The following is a 17,188-nucleotide window of genomic DNA, read 5'->3' on the forward strand; positions in this document are numbered from 1 at the left end:
CAAAGAACGTGTAAGCTTAAGGGAGGTAAATATTTGCATTGTATTGGATCTAAAATTTATGATCCACCCAGTTGCAGGAGTACCAGCCCTGAGGATGCCAGGATAGCATCCCATGTGTCTGCATACAGCACACAGATACATGCCTAGGCTGAGAGTGAGAGAGCCACAGGACTAGGAAACACAAACTCTGTCAACCCAAACATCCCATGGGAAAGGAGGTGTACCAAAGGAAATGCTGAGAGAACAGGTTACAAGAGGAGTATATCAGTCCCTGCAGAGGCGCAGCCAGACCAGGGAGGTTGGTGGGTCTGTCCTAGTTGGCCCCTTGTTCTTTTTACCTATAGTGGTTCCTGGGGTAGGGAGAGACACAGAAAATCACCTCTCCCAGATGTCTCCCTTCTGATGGGTTTACCTGTGCATCCATTGCCTACCACTGTCCTCTCTCAAGCCTTTATTTGACAGATCTGTATCCTAAGACAATCAGTGCTTTATATCCATACCCCCAAAGCCTGAAGGAGTTTTGTTGCTGTTAATATCTAATATAGGTCTGTTAAGGAACAAACTTATTGGGTAGATAGTTTTTAACATGTGTGTGTGTGTGTGTGTGTGTGTGTGTGTGTGTGTGTTAATATATATGTTTAAATATATGTTTAACACATATATATTAACATATATATACACACACACACACATAGCATTTTAGCCATTTTCAGAGTTCAGTTTCACCTCTGCATGTGTGTTACTTCACATGTTGTGTGGCCATCATTCCCCATCTATCTCCAAAACACTTTGATCTTCTCTAATTGAAACTCTGAACCCATGAAACTCTAACTCCCTATCACCCACTGTCCCCTGGAAATCACCATACTATATTGTCCTTATGACTTTTTACTACTCTGAGGGCCTCATAAAGCATTTGTCCTTTTGTGATTGGTCTGTTTCACTTGATATAATAGTTTCAAAGTTCACCACTGTTGGACACCTTGTTCAAATCTCCTTCCCCTTTAAGGCTGAGTGACTATGGAGACTTTAAGCTAAAGGTGTTTCAGTCTCAGTTGATGGTCTCATTTATTGAGCCCTGCTATAAAAACAGCAGCTTAACGAGGCTTTAAAAACTGACTTATTTCATTAGCATATAATTAGCTGAAAGTGTTGCCAAGCATTTATTGTAGCTGGCATAAAATAATAAATGTGTAGTTCTTTTTCATGAAAACTGTCCTCACACAATGGTATTTTAAGTTGGAGGCTCTGTATTAGCTTCCTTGAAAAGAGATAGTATTATTTAATTAGTACTTGGGATTGTGAAATTGTTCAATAAAGTCACATGATTGCTGGCACCTGGGTGATAAGGCACATAAGTAGGCTTTAGACAGGAAGCTGAAGATAGTCAATATCCAGGATGCTCAGTGAAACAACCAGCAACACCAAGCTGCTGGATTCCCAGTGCTTCGTCCTCCTCCCCCACCTACTAGCCACTTTGATTAAAAAAAAAATTGCTTTAAACACACATCATAATCTATTACTTAAGTATTTATTCCCTTATTGGGATATATATTTACATAGACTCTACAATTGACTTTGTTTGAATCAATAAAGACACAGTGCCTCTATAGAACAAAATTCTTGAGATGGGTATGATGGCACAAGCCTAAAATCCTGAACATAGGAGACAGGGAAGAGGATCAGGAATTCAAGGTCATATTCTGCTACTTGGTGAGTTTAAGGCCAGTCTGGATTACATGAGACCCTGTCCCACAAAAAAAGAGGGGAGAGATAATCAAGTAAGGGGTAAGGGGGAAAAGGAAAGGAGAGAGAGGGGTGGTAGGGAGTGGTGAGTTAGCTCATTTTCTGGCCATGTACATCTAAAGTCTATTATTATGTCTTGGATTGTGTTTTATAACTGGAGATCACATAATGCAAGTTCACCTTTTCTGGATGACCTCATATGAGTTCCTTTATAATCTAAGATTATTATACCTTTTCACAGTGTTATAAAGGATAGAACTAACATACCAAGTTTCGTGCTTGTACACTTCTAAATTCATAAGCATTCATTTTGAAGCTGGGTCTTCAAATTTCCAGACGCCCTTCCTCCCCATGTGCTCCCACTTCCTCAGAGTCCTTTAAATCCCTGTAAAATGGATTAAAAGGAATTAACAGAGAAAGGGAAATGTTGCAACCACAGGAAAAGTAAGATCTGGACATAATAAGAGAAGTTGCCAGAAGGAAGAGCTTGTAGGATAGATAGGTGAACAACATGCTGGCTCCTGGCATCTCTGCTAAAAGTGACTTCTCCTAAGAATTTTGTGTATCACGCCTGTCATAAACATTCAACTTCATTGTGCAATGAAGACAGATGACAAGAATTTGCTGTTCCAACAACACAAAAGAAAAAAAGAGTAACTTCCTTATGTCCTTGGAATCTGACTTCCTCAGTTCCAAATGTGCAGACAAAGACTTGTGCCTGTGTGCAAGGACTGAAGGCAGTTGTTTATGTGACTAATTGGACATCCACATAAATATGGGAATCGGAGCAGGACTCTCTATTGTCATCTTTTGTAAAGCCAGTACTTACTCTAAAGTGCAGAGGCGTGCAGACTGGAGAGGGATGAACCAGTTAGCTGTCCTTTGATGACTCGATTACATAAGCTTCAAGGTCACAAAATGTTCTCCATTTTGTTTCCAAGTACCAAGAGGAAAATAAACAGCCTTGAGGAGTCACTTCTCAGGAAGGGAAGGGTCTTGGGAAGGTTTTAGTTTAGGGGAGAATCCTTGTAGATGCTGTAACATGGAGACATAAAGAGGAGATTTAGGACCGAGGGATTGAGAGAAACAGCCCAAGTAAAAAAGATGAAAAGCAGTGAGTGGAGAGTTGACTATGGGCAGCAGGAATGATACACCTTCCTTGAAGACAGTTGTTAAGAGAGCACTTGAGTTCACAAGGAGTTTAGGCACAGAAAAAAAGGAAATTGAGGGACCTCAGATATCCTATTCTCAAGTTAAGAGATGTCTCCTTGTGAGAATTGTGAGGAGAAAGGAAGCTTGGAAAAAGTTTGGCGCAGTCAAAATAGAGGACAAAAGGAGTGAAGTTGTGTAAAAACTTGTGCTTATCAGTTTTTCACAACCTGTGGAATCTCTAACCCTTCTGGGATTGAACTACCCTTTCACAGGGATCACCTAAGTCCATTGGAAAACACATTATGATTTGTAACAGTGGTAAGGTTACAATTATAAAGCACCAACAAAAATACTTTTATGGTTGAGGGTCACTGCAACATGAGGAACTTTATTAAAGGGTCACAGCATTAGGAAGGTTGAAAAACATTGCTTAGATCATGTTTTCAAAATTGCAGAGCTAAGAAATGCTCGGTGGTCATTAGATCTAACATTTTATGAGTGCTGAATGGAGGCCTTTATAGTTGAGCAGATCAAGAAAGAAAACACATAGCCAAGGTACTGATGGAAATGAGGGAGAATTAATTTTCCACACAGGCATGGTGGCGTACTCTTATAACCCTGGCACTCAGAAAACTGAGGCAAGTGGATCACAAGTTACAGGGCAACTTGGCCTGTATAATAAGACCCAGGGCAGCCTGACCTGTATGGTGAGACACTGTGTAAAAATAAGCAACAAAAAATGCACAAAATAAGGGAATGAATAAATGTTTTATTCTCTGGCTTATTCTATCTTCACCTAAAACTTGTCTCTGTAAAACTGTCTCTCCCTCTCCCCCTCCTCCTCTCCCTTTAGTCACCTTTCTTTCCTCTCTGTTCTCATGAGAGTTGGACATATCCTATCTCTGACTCATTTGGGAAAATCTTTCTCTGATTTGTCACTTTCAAATATGGCTGCTTTCTTCTACAAACCAATTCTACCTTAAAAGTATGTTATTAAGGACATGTCTACATTCCAGCCAGAGGGATTAGGGTGTGTGCCATCCCAACTGGATCACACAGACCTAGAAGGTCTTTTGAGTGTGATCTCTTGGCAGAGTAGCCATGTTGCTGGATTAAAATTGCTCTACAGTGGGAAAAACCAAGGACAACATGTTCTATCCTCATCCAGTGAATGCAACTACAGTGACACCATCAGCAGTCTTAGAGCATCATTGAGGTGGCTTGACTAAGCCATAAATCGGTCGTCTTACCTCACCACTCCAGGTGGTTCTCACATTGACAAGCTCTAGATGATTAAACAGCTGTCAAATTCAAGAGTGGGATGAGGCCAAGGGAGGCGATGGTTCTGCCAGAATCTGGACAATATTTTTTTCTGAGGATTATCTGTTCTCAAACAACAAAACGTGGCATTTTGGATCTGGCTGAAGAAATCTCTCAAACTGTTGTGTCTTTGTGTTTGAGTGTTGTTTGGTTTGGTTTGGATTTTTACAGTGACAAGGGAGAAGAGATGCAGTGTAGGAGGAGGGTTGGATTCATTGAGTGCCATCCTGTCTTTGATGCCTTTGGGCAGGTTGATCTCTCTCTACCCCTTTGCTGTGGTGGTGATTTCCTATGCTCAAGAGAAATTTGTGAAGCTGCATTGAGTTCTGTGGAGAGATCAGATATGTACTCCTATGGGAAAGATAAACTTTCCAGCTGAATGAAAAACCCTGTTCTGTTTCTTCACTGGTAATCTTTAAGGATAACATCTAGTTCACATCTGCCAAGTTTCAGTCAAAACACTACTTCTATTCTTTCTCTAAAACTACAATCCTTCCCCTTATAGCATGCTTAGACAAGATGTGGGTGTGGCCTGACCACTGCTTGATTTGAAGCATAACCATGCCTTGTGTAATTTCCACTGCTCAAGTAGCCAGCAAGAGCTCTGACTAATCCCTGACTGTCAGCCCTGGCAGGCTTGCTATATGAAATAAAGTAAACAGCTACATTTGTTCCACAGGAGAATATATTGATGAGCAAGGCCACTGCCAAACCTGCGAAGCCTCATGTTCCAAGTGCTGGGGACCAACTCAGGAAGACTGTATCAGCTGCCCCATAACAAGGTGAGTGACTTTTAAGTAATTCCTAAGAGTGGGGTATAGAGAGGATGTGTTAAACACCTTAGTGGCACCTAATTAGGCTGTTGGACACAAGACCCAAACTACTTCCCATGACATAGATATTCACTTTAGTCTGGCCACAACCCACCTCTGTAGTGTCCTCTCCCATGAGGTTCAATACCCTTGGCAAAGACCCATTTCCTAAATACTTTAAGAGCTATCTTGTTAATGAAAATGATACCTTTGAGATCACTTTTGACCAGTGGAATCCAATATCCTACACACTCATCTCTCAAACAGCATTTTCATTTTCTGAAATATATACATATATATGAGTATATATGCACTCATCTCTATAATCAATTCAATACCATAATATATAGATATATATGCATATATATATATATATACTCCCACACATATACACTTGTTTCTATAATCAATTTAAGGGAAACTTATTATGTAAAGGCATTTCTGACCACTTCCTAGTAGAATTTTAAAAATTTACTGTTTGTTGAATTATTATTTATTTATATGTGCTCTATATCCATACATACATGTACCTACAGCACTTGTGAGGATATCATAGAACAAAATATGAGAATAAGTTCTCTCCTTCTAACATGTGAGTCCTGGAGATCCAATTCAAGTCATCATAGCCTAATCCTTTATGACTTTCTGCTCTATAGCATATCTATAAGAGTATTGTAGCTTTCAAAGGTGTCTGGAAGACATTTGTTTCCAAATGCTTGTCTTTACTAGAATGTGAGTTTCTTGAGATCTCACATTTGCATCTCTTTCCCTTGTACAGTTCAAGGAAAATGGAGGCATCATTACATGTCAAACAGAAATAGCAAGCAATGAGCAGCACTGCTAATCTAATAGACATCTCCAATAGTGAGGATTGGATGTCTGATATATTTTTAACCAGTGCTCCTCTGATCTAGCTCTTAATAATTGGAAGCTTCCCAATGTTTGAATGAATGCTTTTATCCATGTTTAGCTAAATGTGCAAGAAGCTGAGTCTCTCTCTCTCTCTCTCTCTCTCTCTCTCTCTCTCTCTCTCTCTCCAAATTGGATAAGGATATTATCACAGAGGGGGTACTTTGCAACTCTACTGAGACATTCCCTCTGCACAAGGGTCATTCTGTCCTCATTCTTCCTCAGGACTGTGACAGCCCTGTGAGCAAGGGCTGTGCTCTATTTGTTTCTTTATTTTCCACAGTGACCAGTATATAGTAACAGTTTTATAAACATTTGCTTGTTGCACTGTGTGTCATCAAGACCATGAGTTTGATTGTCAGAAGAATTCCCTTAAAAGAAGGCAAAAAATGAAGGACAAAGACCAAAAAGAAGAATAGAAGGAAAGAATGAAGGATGAAGGTAGCAAAGAACAAGAAAAAATAGAAATCTCAAGGATTCCCAGTGCTAACCATGAGAATGCTTTCTTTTTTTTTAATTAAGGAAATCTAATATGTTCCACAGATTGTTATACTATATTGCCCATATTCCATTCTCACCAATTATCCTAAAATATTCACAAAAAATATTTCCAGAATCTTGTTCTCAAGTTTTATGTTTTATTTGTAACATTTCCTTTGCCATGTTTCTTTTTTTTTTAATCTTCCCTGACTGATAGTTTTGAAGATTCAATAGGCCTGTCATTTTCAAGTATTAATACATTTATCTCCCTTTTTAAATTATTTGTTTCTTTTTATAAAATATTTCTTTTAGAATTTTATACAATGTACTTTAATCATATTCACTCTCTCCTCCACTCCTCCCAGACCCACCCCTCAACTTTGTGACTTATTTTTCTACCCATCAAGTCTAATTTGTGCTGCACATATATCTTGGATGTGTGGCCTTCTGAAGTTTGGCCAGCTTACCAAGGGCAACATTCTTAAAGAAAAATGACTTTCTCCCAGTACTTATGAGTTGCCAATAGCTCCTCAACCAGAGGTGGGACTTCATGTTGACCTTCCTTTCGATGATGAGATTTTTGTCTTACTTCAGCTTGCACTGGAGCTTATTCACGCTGTCATCATCATTCTGAGCTTATATCTTCTCTGCCATGTGTGAAGGACATTGTCTTGTTTCAGCTTGCACTGCATCTTGTGTGTGCTGTCACAATCACTTTGAGTTTATGTCTTCACTGCTATATACGAGGGGCACTGTTTGATTATGTTTATCCACCACCTCTGGTTCTTTAGAGTCTTTATGTCCACTCTTCTGCAACGATGATTGAGCCTTATGAGGAGTGGCTATGATATAGATGACCCATATTAGCTGAGCATTCTACAGTCTCTTGCTAGTTGTGGGTATCTGTATTAATCACCATCTACTGAGAATAGAAGCTTCTCTAATGAGAGTCAAGAGATGAATTAATGGGTATAATGATGTCATTAAGAATTAGCATACCATACTGTCTGCTCAACAGAATATTAGTGTTAGCTTCTTTCCTAGTTCCTATGACCCATCTAACCATAGGCTCTTAGCCTGATACTAGTGGCATGGATGATGACCTGATAATAGGTACCTGAATGAGTTTCATGTTGCTGTTGTTCTGAACTTAAATCCAATCAGAAAATGATTGCTTACTCCCATAATATTCATGACACGATTGTACCAATGGGTATGCCTTGTCAGGCTAGAAGTTATTATAGCTTGCAGGATCATGGCTGGGTAAGACTGATGATTACTTTTCTCCTTCAGTGATATATATTAGCACCTCACAACATTATGAACATTAACCAGTAAGAGTGAAACATACAATTGAGTACCAGCTAAATTTCTCCATGTCTTACTTATGTCTTAAGTATGTGGTATCTTCAGCAATAGGCTCTTAATATTGAGTTCTTCAAAGAAACCAATAGCATTGACAATGGCCTGTTTAGAGGTTTATGAGACGTAACTGGACAGTAACTCCAAAAGAGTTAACCCATTTCTAACACTACGTCTTTTATTTATTACCCTGTGGTATCTAGTCAGTGCATTGTGATCCTGTTATAAGATGACTCCATTTTAACTGTTCTCCTATATAACTTACCTATACCTATATATATACCTATACTTATACAGTAAGAAGCTTCTACAGCAGTGGGTGTGTTTCTCTATGAATTTTTTAAAAGGTCATTGGTTTATCTCCCCTGTATCCCCTTCTCTACCATTTCCTCCCATTTCCCACTCAAATTTAACCCCTTCTGTTCCATTAATCCCCTCTGAGCCAATATACTATTTATTTCTATCTCCCTGCCTTGGACCTCTCCACCATGGCCCCCTACTAGTTTCCAGACCTCTAAGATTATTGAAAATGAAGTAAACATATCTGAAGTCAAATGGAAGAGAACATATGATGTTTGCCTTTCTGAATTTGTGTTACTTCATTCAGAATGATTGTTTCCAGTATCATCCAGAAAAAAAAAATCCATTTTGCTTCAGTCAGAATGGCTAGAATAAAAAATGTAAAAAAAAAAAACAAATGATGAAAAATTCTGGCAAAAATGTGAGGAAAGAATATTTATTTACTGCTGGTGAGACTGGAGCTGTCACATGATCCAGCTGTAACACTACTGGGCATATACCCAAGGGATTCTATATCTTATTACAGATATACTAGCTCATCAACATTCCTTGCTGCCATGAAATCAACTAAGATGCCCATCAACTGATGAATGGATAATGAAATATGGTACATTTACACAGTGGAATATTATTCAACCATTATGAGCATGAATGGGAGGCCATTTAGTATAGCATGGACAATTTAATTTATCAGTGGCCATACTACTGAAAAAAATTATAACCTTTCCTCTAGTGACCATTAACTGTCAATAGTACCATGGGTAGCAGAAGAGCTACATGAGCCCCTTCTTCCATATTGAAATGTTGATAGGACCAATTTTTTTCAGGTCTACTGTGGATAACCTCGTAGTCTATACTATACTATAATAGTCATACTATTTCAAATTAAAATAATATGTTTCCAAATACCCTATAACTTCCTTAGACCTGAGTTCTGAACTGGGCTTACAGTACCAGGTATGAGTTCCCTTCTGTGCATTGGCCATGTCATGTCTAGAAGATACCGTTTCATGGTCATCGTCTTTCTGCTCCTCAGTCTCGTTCCCTGAACCATTGAAGAGTAATTATTTAGACGTCTCATTTACAGCCAAGTCATTTGACCAAATGTCTCTGTATTAACTGTTATCTAAAAGAAGCTCTTCGGGCTGGAGAGATAGCTCAGCAGTTAAGAGCTCTGACTGCTCTTCCAGAGGTCCTGAGTTCAATTCCTAACAACAACATGGTGGCTCATAACCATCTGTAATGGGCATTTGATGCCCTCTTCTGGTGTGTCTGAAGACAGCGACAGTGTACCCACATACATGAAATAAATATAATAATTAATAATAATAATAATAATAATAATAATAATAATAAATAAAGCTCCTCTAATGAGTGAAAGCCAAATTAATCCACAGGTGTGGATATAAGTATTTAGAAGGGAGCTTGACACTATGCCCATTTAGCAAAATTAAAATAGTATGTTTCCAAATAACCTATAACCACCTTAGACTTGAGTTCTGAACTGGGTTTACAGTACCAGGTATGAGTTCCCTTCTGTGTAGCAGGCCTTAAATCCACTCAGAAAGCAATGATTACCCCTATAACATCCATGGCACTATTGCACCAGCAGCCACATTTTGCCAGGCTGGTCATTATTAGATTGGATCTGGCAGGCTTAACAGATGGGTGAACTGTTGATGACTTTTTCTGCAAGCATCCACAAGACTATTTTCTAAGTGTTTCTAGAATTAAACCTGTAACTATCGAAGAAACTTCAAAATATAATTTAAGATAAAGACATTAGCAAAACTATACCCTGTTTTCCTTCTAACCTACATTTATATTACTGTGAACAATTAAATTGCCTTGCATGTTTGAACATCTTTGAACACTTGTCTAATGAGGCGATTATAATCATCCAGTATACACGATTGTACCTAGCATAATAGAAATGAAAAGTAAGAAAAAAATTCTACCACCATAAGTGACTACTTAAAAAACAAACAAACAAACAAAAAAACAAACAAAATCTAGGCATAGAGGTAACCATGGTAGTAAAGACAAGGCAGGATTTGAAGTCTATCCTGGCTACCTGGAGACCCTGTCTCAAAAAGAGAAACAACAAGAAATCTAGGCCCATTGACATAAAATGAAGGGTAACACTACTAGGACATTTTGGAAGTTTTGTTTGTAAAGTATACTATTAGCTTTTGAATGAAGGAATTCATATACATGAGTCTTGAACCAGGGTATCATACTAACAAAATATTGTTCCTAGGAACAGTTTCTTCTCTTTGCTCTAAGCATCCTTTCCTCCCCCACATCTTTCTTCTTTGATGTTAGCTGTATACACACACACATCCAAGACTGGGTAATGGAGCATGGCAACAAACTACTTGACTTCTTATTTTTCTGATATTTTCCCTGAAGGGAGTTGAAAAGAGTTTTTAAAAAAAAAGTTATCTGGAAATAAGGTTATGCTGACTTATTTGTTCTTGAGAAAAATGGCAAAGTATTTTCCCAAGTATTTCCTGGATCAGTGTCTTGGCTCATTTGGAGCTTCTATAACACAATACTTGAGACTGGATAAATTATAAACAATATAGCTGTGGTTGAATATTACTGGGAACTGGGAGATCTATGTACATGACACTGGCCTCTGGTGAAGGTCTTGGTGCTGGGTCACCCCACTGCAGAAGGTGGAAGGCATGAGAGAGTAACAGTGAGAGAACAAAAGGAAGCTAGACTTGCTTTTATGGCTTATTCCCATGGTCACATCACCAATCCAGCTGTTGTGTAAGACTCCTCACTACCTACTCCTCTCATCTTAAATCCTACTTCACAACATCATCACCTTGGAGACCAAGTTTCCAACACATACATTTTATATAACACATCCAAGCCATGGTAAGTGGAGTCCATGCAAAGCAGGTCAAAAATGCTTGCTTTATATTTAGTTCTGTTATAGATAGATAGATAGATAGATAGATAGATAGATAGATAGATAGAGACTCTAAAGGCTTTTTAGGACACTGTTCCTGACATTGAGGTCACAGTCAAAGGATGCTAACACACTCAAATGAAGCAAGAGTGAGGGAAATTCAAGACCTTGACATTTAAACAGTTGGACCCAAGAAGGAGTGGACATTTGCCAGATGCTGGAGCAACAGAGGACACAGCCTCTACTCAGCCATGGAAGGAGGAAGCTAGCTTGGGTTGACTAGCCTAGTCTTTCTTGTCTCAACCTTAGAATTCCTGATGATGTTTCCTCTAGTTTAAAGGCCAGTTGGGTTTCTACCTCATGAATGAGGATAGTTGATGACCCCGAGATAGACCTTTTTAGTAAGCTCACGTCCAGAATAAAACAATATGGAAAACAGTGAAGAAGGATCTGGATTAGGGACAGGGATGACAAACAATCTGGAGAGCTGGTCTCTGGAGTTTTGTTTGTTTATTTGTTTGTTTGTTTGTTTGCTTGCTTTTCTGGTTTTTAAGCCACTACATTCTTTTAGTTCCTAGAAAATAAAGATAATCTTCAGATAACATTCACCTGTGAGAAACATTAACATTAACTTTCCAGTTTGGTTCAAAGCTGAATGAGTAGTGGAAAGAAAATAATACTGACCAGGTATTAATAACTGTTGAAGCTGAGTGATGCATACATTGAGTGGGGGACAGTTATCGCTTATATACACAAGATATACTTTTATGTCTGTTTAAATTTTTCTACAATTTTTTTTTAATTTAAGAATTTAACTCTAAAGTTGTTTTACTAAAAACCAGGGGGAAAAAACCAAATAGAATAGAGACAGCTCCCCACTCTCTAGGTTACATTGGCCTGGAACTCACTGGGAAACCTACATCTTTATCAAACTCATAGAAATCCTCCTGCCTCAATTTCTCCCTAGAGGTTGAGTCACTACCCCTGGTAAAAACCAGAAGTTTAGAAATCACCTGCATATCCTATGGTTTCTGTTTACAGTTCCAATCACCTTTCGTTGGGCTCCTTAAAGACAAGTTAAAATGTGAAACAGCCCCGTTAGCTCTGTATATAACATGCATAGCTCTAAAATGCTATGGTCCTAAGTGCTGAAGCCTACTTCCTAGCCCAGCCTCAAAGGAGTATAACGTAAATAAAACTAAATTAAAGCATCTGGAAGTTACCTTTGCTCTTATACAAACTTAAACATTTTATTTGATCCGTTTCTATGAAAATACAGGGAGAGAAGACTTTTTACAAAGTTTCATTCCATTAAAACACTAAGAAGTTAGGAGAAATGCCCTTATAGTGGTTTTAATCAGGCCAACCTAACAATCAGTACACAGGACAGCCCTGACTCATCCCGGTCTTCTGTTAGGATTCATGTCTTTCTTTGACATGGTCAGTCAAATGTGTGAGTGTTGCCTTAAAGCTTAAACACAGTCTGCAGGAGACCAAGAAAATTATTACTTCCAGTGGTGCTGAGTCTGATGAGCAGAACCTGAGGGACCAGGGAGTCAAGAGTAAGCTGGCCTTTTATGTTGGGTTGTAGACTTGAGTCTCATTCTATTTACAATCTGATGTAAATCACAAAGCAATGGGAAAGGGTGTTTTGCCTCCCAAATTTCTCTAATCCTGGGATTGTTGTAATCAGCTCCCTACCCAAATGGTTGGGTCAAGATGTGTAAGCAGCGTGTTTTAGACAAGCCAGTGCCACACCAGGAATAATTAGTGAGAGGTGGTACAGACAAAGGAATTTTCCTTCTTTGATGATCCCCTCAGCTCCTAGAAGCGGTAGCACAATTATACCCTCAGGGATATGGTCTCCACTCAATTAACCTTATGACCAACAAGTCTAAATATTACTCTAAGGAAACTCTACAAGACATCAGTTTGACATCATCTGCATTACACAGACTCAATTCACAAACTCCAAAGCCATCCAGATGTTCGCACAGCAGTGGCTCTCCAAGTGTGATCTTTATAGGATCCACAGGAAATGGGATTAGCATACTAAAGAAACATTAGAAATACTGTGATTATTACTGACCCATTCATGGTGGCTAAGATACATAATCAATCTAGCTACCCAATGGATTTTAAAATGTGGTATATACATACAACTGAATATTATTCATATTCAGCCATAAAAAAGCTAATCCTGCCATTCGCAGCAAACTGGAAGAGACCAAAGGATATCATGTTAAGTGATGTAAATCATACTCAGAAAAACAAACCCTACATAATCTTACATTCATATGAGGAGAACAAAACTAGTCAAACAGAATGTAGACTGGAGGTGTGGAGAGATGGGGAGGGAAGGAAGATCGAGAAAAACTGGGTAACAGAGAGAAGAGAGATGTCTTGGCATCCCACAGCAAAGTGGTACCACAAATTTCCAATTGTAGATTTTATGAAGATTCAGACTAGAGGAGGCTGAGGATGCCAATCATAAAGAAATTGCAAGAAGTTAGGAATAGTAAATGTCCTGATGTCATGAATGGAGGCTAAGCACTACGCTAAAATATCACACTGTGCTTCGGTAACATGTACAATCACTGTGTGCGTGGTCATGAAAATTTTAACTAATGAGTAAATAATTAAAAGTTTTTTAAACCCATGCCCTCTGGATCAGTAAAGTTGGCACCACCAGAAATCAGAAATCATCAGAAATGCAATTTTCCACTCCTTTTCCTGAGCTCAACTAAATTAGAGCATCTGGAGGTGGGACCCTGACCCCTTCATCTGTTCATATTACCTATCTGATTCCTACATTTATTTCATCAACATTTTGTGTTTTTCAAAGTAGAGCGCTTGGATTCGGTTGACTTAATCCCATCTGCTCTTATGATTACTCTGCAGAGAAGGATGAAGCCCAAACACAAAAATGTTAGCAGTGACACCATGATATAGATTGCACACATATAAAGCCAAAGGTTTTAGGATGCTGTTTTCTAACTGTTATTCCAGGCCTTCAGGGAGTGTTTGCGAGCACGATTAAGAAGCAGAGGTCAAGAGACTCTAAGTGTGAGCAAATAAAATCTGAGTTCATATGCTTGTAATATGCATAAGGCAATTTTCTGGATACCATCTAACCTTCAGAGTAGTGCTTCATTATACTCTTTCAGTGTACTTAGATATGACACACCCCTTACCAAATGTGGGCATGCTGATAACTAAAGAAAAAAAGCTTTCTTTAAAGCCTCAGGATTCAGCAGCCCATTTAGTATCTTGAAAGTCTGAGACTACATCTGATATTGACTGGATTTGGTGGAGCCTTCTATATGACCTTGATTTGGGTGGGCACCTGTTGGGAGCAGATTTGGGATCATATCTCTAGCCAGTTTTTGGTTAGCCTGCTGTTGGATCCATATATTGGGCCAAGAATGGGTACGTGACTAATATCTCACAGGCTCTGAGATGATCTGCCCTAGGCATCGCTCTTGTGTCCGGAACAATGAGAGCAAATCTGTACAGTGAAACATGCACAGCACATGTTCTGACTCTTGGCCCTTCAGAAGTCATCCCGATGAATTCTAATAGCCTGCTTGTCCTCCAGGGTCTTCGATGATGGTCGCTGTGTTATGAACTGTCCCTCATGGAAGTTCGAATTTAAGAAGCAATGTCATCCGTGCCACCACACTTGCCAAGAATGTCAAGGAAGTGGGCCTTCCAACTGTACCTCCTGTAGAGCAGGTGAGGACAATTGCTTCTGGCTCCTTCCTCATCCCAGGCCGTTCTCTCACAAGCCACAAGCCGGCATTTGTTTGGCTCAGAAAGCTGCAAAAGGGCTGAGGTTCAGAGCAGACAGCTGTTCATTACGGCACCAGTACAACCTGAAGGCTCTTTTGCTGCCAGGACACAAAAACCTTGTTCACATAATCACACATGTTGACTCACTGCCCCTAAGGAGATGAGAGAAGTGAAAAGAGGTCTTCTCAGGGAAGCAAGAGGAAAAAGTAGTAAGTGTGTTGTCAAGCGTGACGTGCACAGTGAAACCAAGCCTTGTTGTGGTAGACATGAAAAGCTAGGGAGTTAAGCAAGGTGCATATGGTCCCTTAAACTAATAATGCATTAAAGGTTATGTGAGGTCTTAGAGCTGAGCTATGCCATTTAGATGCAAGGTAATCAATTCACTCAAGACAGATGTGACCTTTTGGGTCCAGTCTGAGTTACTCTCTGGGTATCTACCATCACTGGGGGGTAGGCCATGCCCTCCACATTCCTCTCTTGTTTAACCCTTGACACTGCTCCAGACTAGGCCTGTCCTCTATTTTGACTTCATATGAACTACAATCATATGATTCTGCCTATGTAGTAGAGTTTGAATGTGAGGTAAATTTAAATTTTGTGTAATTTAAAGGAAAAAATGTGGGTTATTGGTCACTGGTGAAAAGCTGGATGGTGTTGCTGTACGGGAGCCATCTGTTCCACATATTTTTTTCACGGTGAAGCCTCAAACAGGCTACTCTGCATTTCTCCGCAATCTCTGCTGTGCCCAGTTGTCTCACTGACCCCGAGAGGCTGTTTCTCCTGACATCCATCATATTTATACCATTTGTCTAGTGAGAGAGGCTTACTCGTCTTTATTCTTGCCTACAGTAAAACCAAGAAAAAAAATGAAAAAAAAAAGACAATATCTTGGATTGGCAGGAATACAGAAACTGGACCTCTGCTCACTCCTGTTTTATATATCTTACCACACTCTGAATGTCTATCTTGTCCATAAAGACTCTATGCCCAACATCAGAAGAGCAGGAAATGATTTCATCCCCTGCTTCCTGATGTGCTCTGAATATGAGACAGCATTTAGCACAGAGACTGTGCACACACAGCAGGTAAGGGAGAGCGTGCCTTGTTCAGGACGAAGGCCCTCAAGACTACCTCTAAGGAAATGCACAACTGTCCCATCCTCCTAGGTAGGTTTATTTATTAATTATTTATTTTTGACAAGATCTCCTGTATTGTAAGCTGGCCTCAAACTCACTACATAGCTGAGGATAACCTTAAACTTTCAGTCTTCCTACCCCTACCTCCCAAATGCTGGAATTATAGGCATGCACCACCATCCCTGGTTTTATGCAGTACTGGGATTCAAACTTAAACCCTTACATATTCTAAGCAAGAACACTACGACTGAGCCACATGCCAAGCCCCCAGCTTTCTTACTAACTAGAAGATACTTAAATACTCACTTCACTTCTCTAAGCCTCTTGTTATTTGTTTAAAAAAATAGAAGGAACAAATGGACATTAAGACTCATTTTTCCATAAAACCCTCTGCATCTCAATATCTATCACAAAATTAGAACAAAGTTTAGATTCTAAGCAAATTTCAGATAGTCCAAGCATCTTGCTACTACTTATATCAGACCATGTGTAAAAGACCTGGACAATTTTTCCATATTTTCTACTTGAAGAGCTCCATCTAGTCTATTGTCGTAAATATTAAATGTGTCCCTCCTTTGTACACGTTACTAGTAGATGCAATGGAGAATACAATAAACCAGACAATGTGCTAGCTAACCCATTTCATAATCTGGTTTTGAAGCGCCTAGTAGATTAGTAAAGGAAATCTCCGGATGTCTCTATGAGAGCATTTCCAGGGAGAATAGACTGAAAGAGAACTAGAACCCTTAATGTAGGCTTTACCCTTCCATAAGCTGGGGTTCAGAGAGAGTGGCAGAGGGGAAGGGGTGAGAAAAACAATGTATGGGAATTCTTCTCTGGGGTATGGCTTCCAGGAAGGGAGCTTCTCTGCCTCACCACAACCTCCCTACCCTGATGCACTGACACTTTTGAAAATGAGAGCCAGGCAAGTCCTCTGTCCCCTTAAGAGGTATGCCTGGTATTTCTGTCACTGCAATCAAAAAAACTGACTTGCTGTCAAGGTGTTTACAGAATAATAAGGTTTGTCCTCACATACTGAACAATGAGAAACTATCAGATAAGGACCAAATGAGCAATCAAAACGCTGCCACAGATCATTTCCATAGGTGATGAGCAGAGGTTTCCTGGAGAGGGTAATTGTTTACCAAGCCCTTATTTAGCTTGTTCTCTGCACAACAGACGCTCAAACTAACACAGATGGCTAGCCTGTGCCTTCAGGTTACTATGCTGAAGCTGAATGCTTCACTTCAAGAAAC

The 17,188-nt window shown here is 39.4% G+C and overlaps 1 protein-coding gene across 1 annotated transcript in view; it reads left to right on the forward strand.

Moving 5' to 3' along the window:
- The window catches only part of Pcsk5 (proprotein convertase subtilisin/kexin type 5), a 409,108-nt gene that overhangs the window by 305,878 nt on the left and 86,042 nt on the right, over nt 1-17,188 (forward strand). The window contains exons 21-22 of the mRNA XM_028770072.1: nt 4,898-5,000; nt 14,603-14,739. Of these exons, the coding sequence (XP_028625905.1) occupies nt 4,898-5,000; nt 14,603-14,739 (240 nt within the window). The remainder of the gene's footprint in view (nt 1-4,897; nt 5,001-14,602; nt 14,740-17,188) is intronic.

Source organism: Grammomys surdaster, unplaced genomic scaffold (genome assembly GCF_004785775.1).
Source record: "Grammomys surdaster isolate TR1022 unplaced genomic scaffold, NIH_TR_1.0 198, whole genome shotgun sequence".
NCBI classification, from domain to species: domain Eukaryota; kingdom Metazoa; phylum Chordata; class Mammalia; order Rodentia; family Muridae; genus Grammomys; species Grammomys surdaster.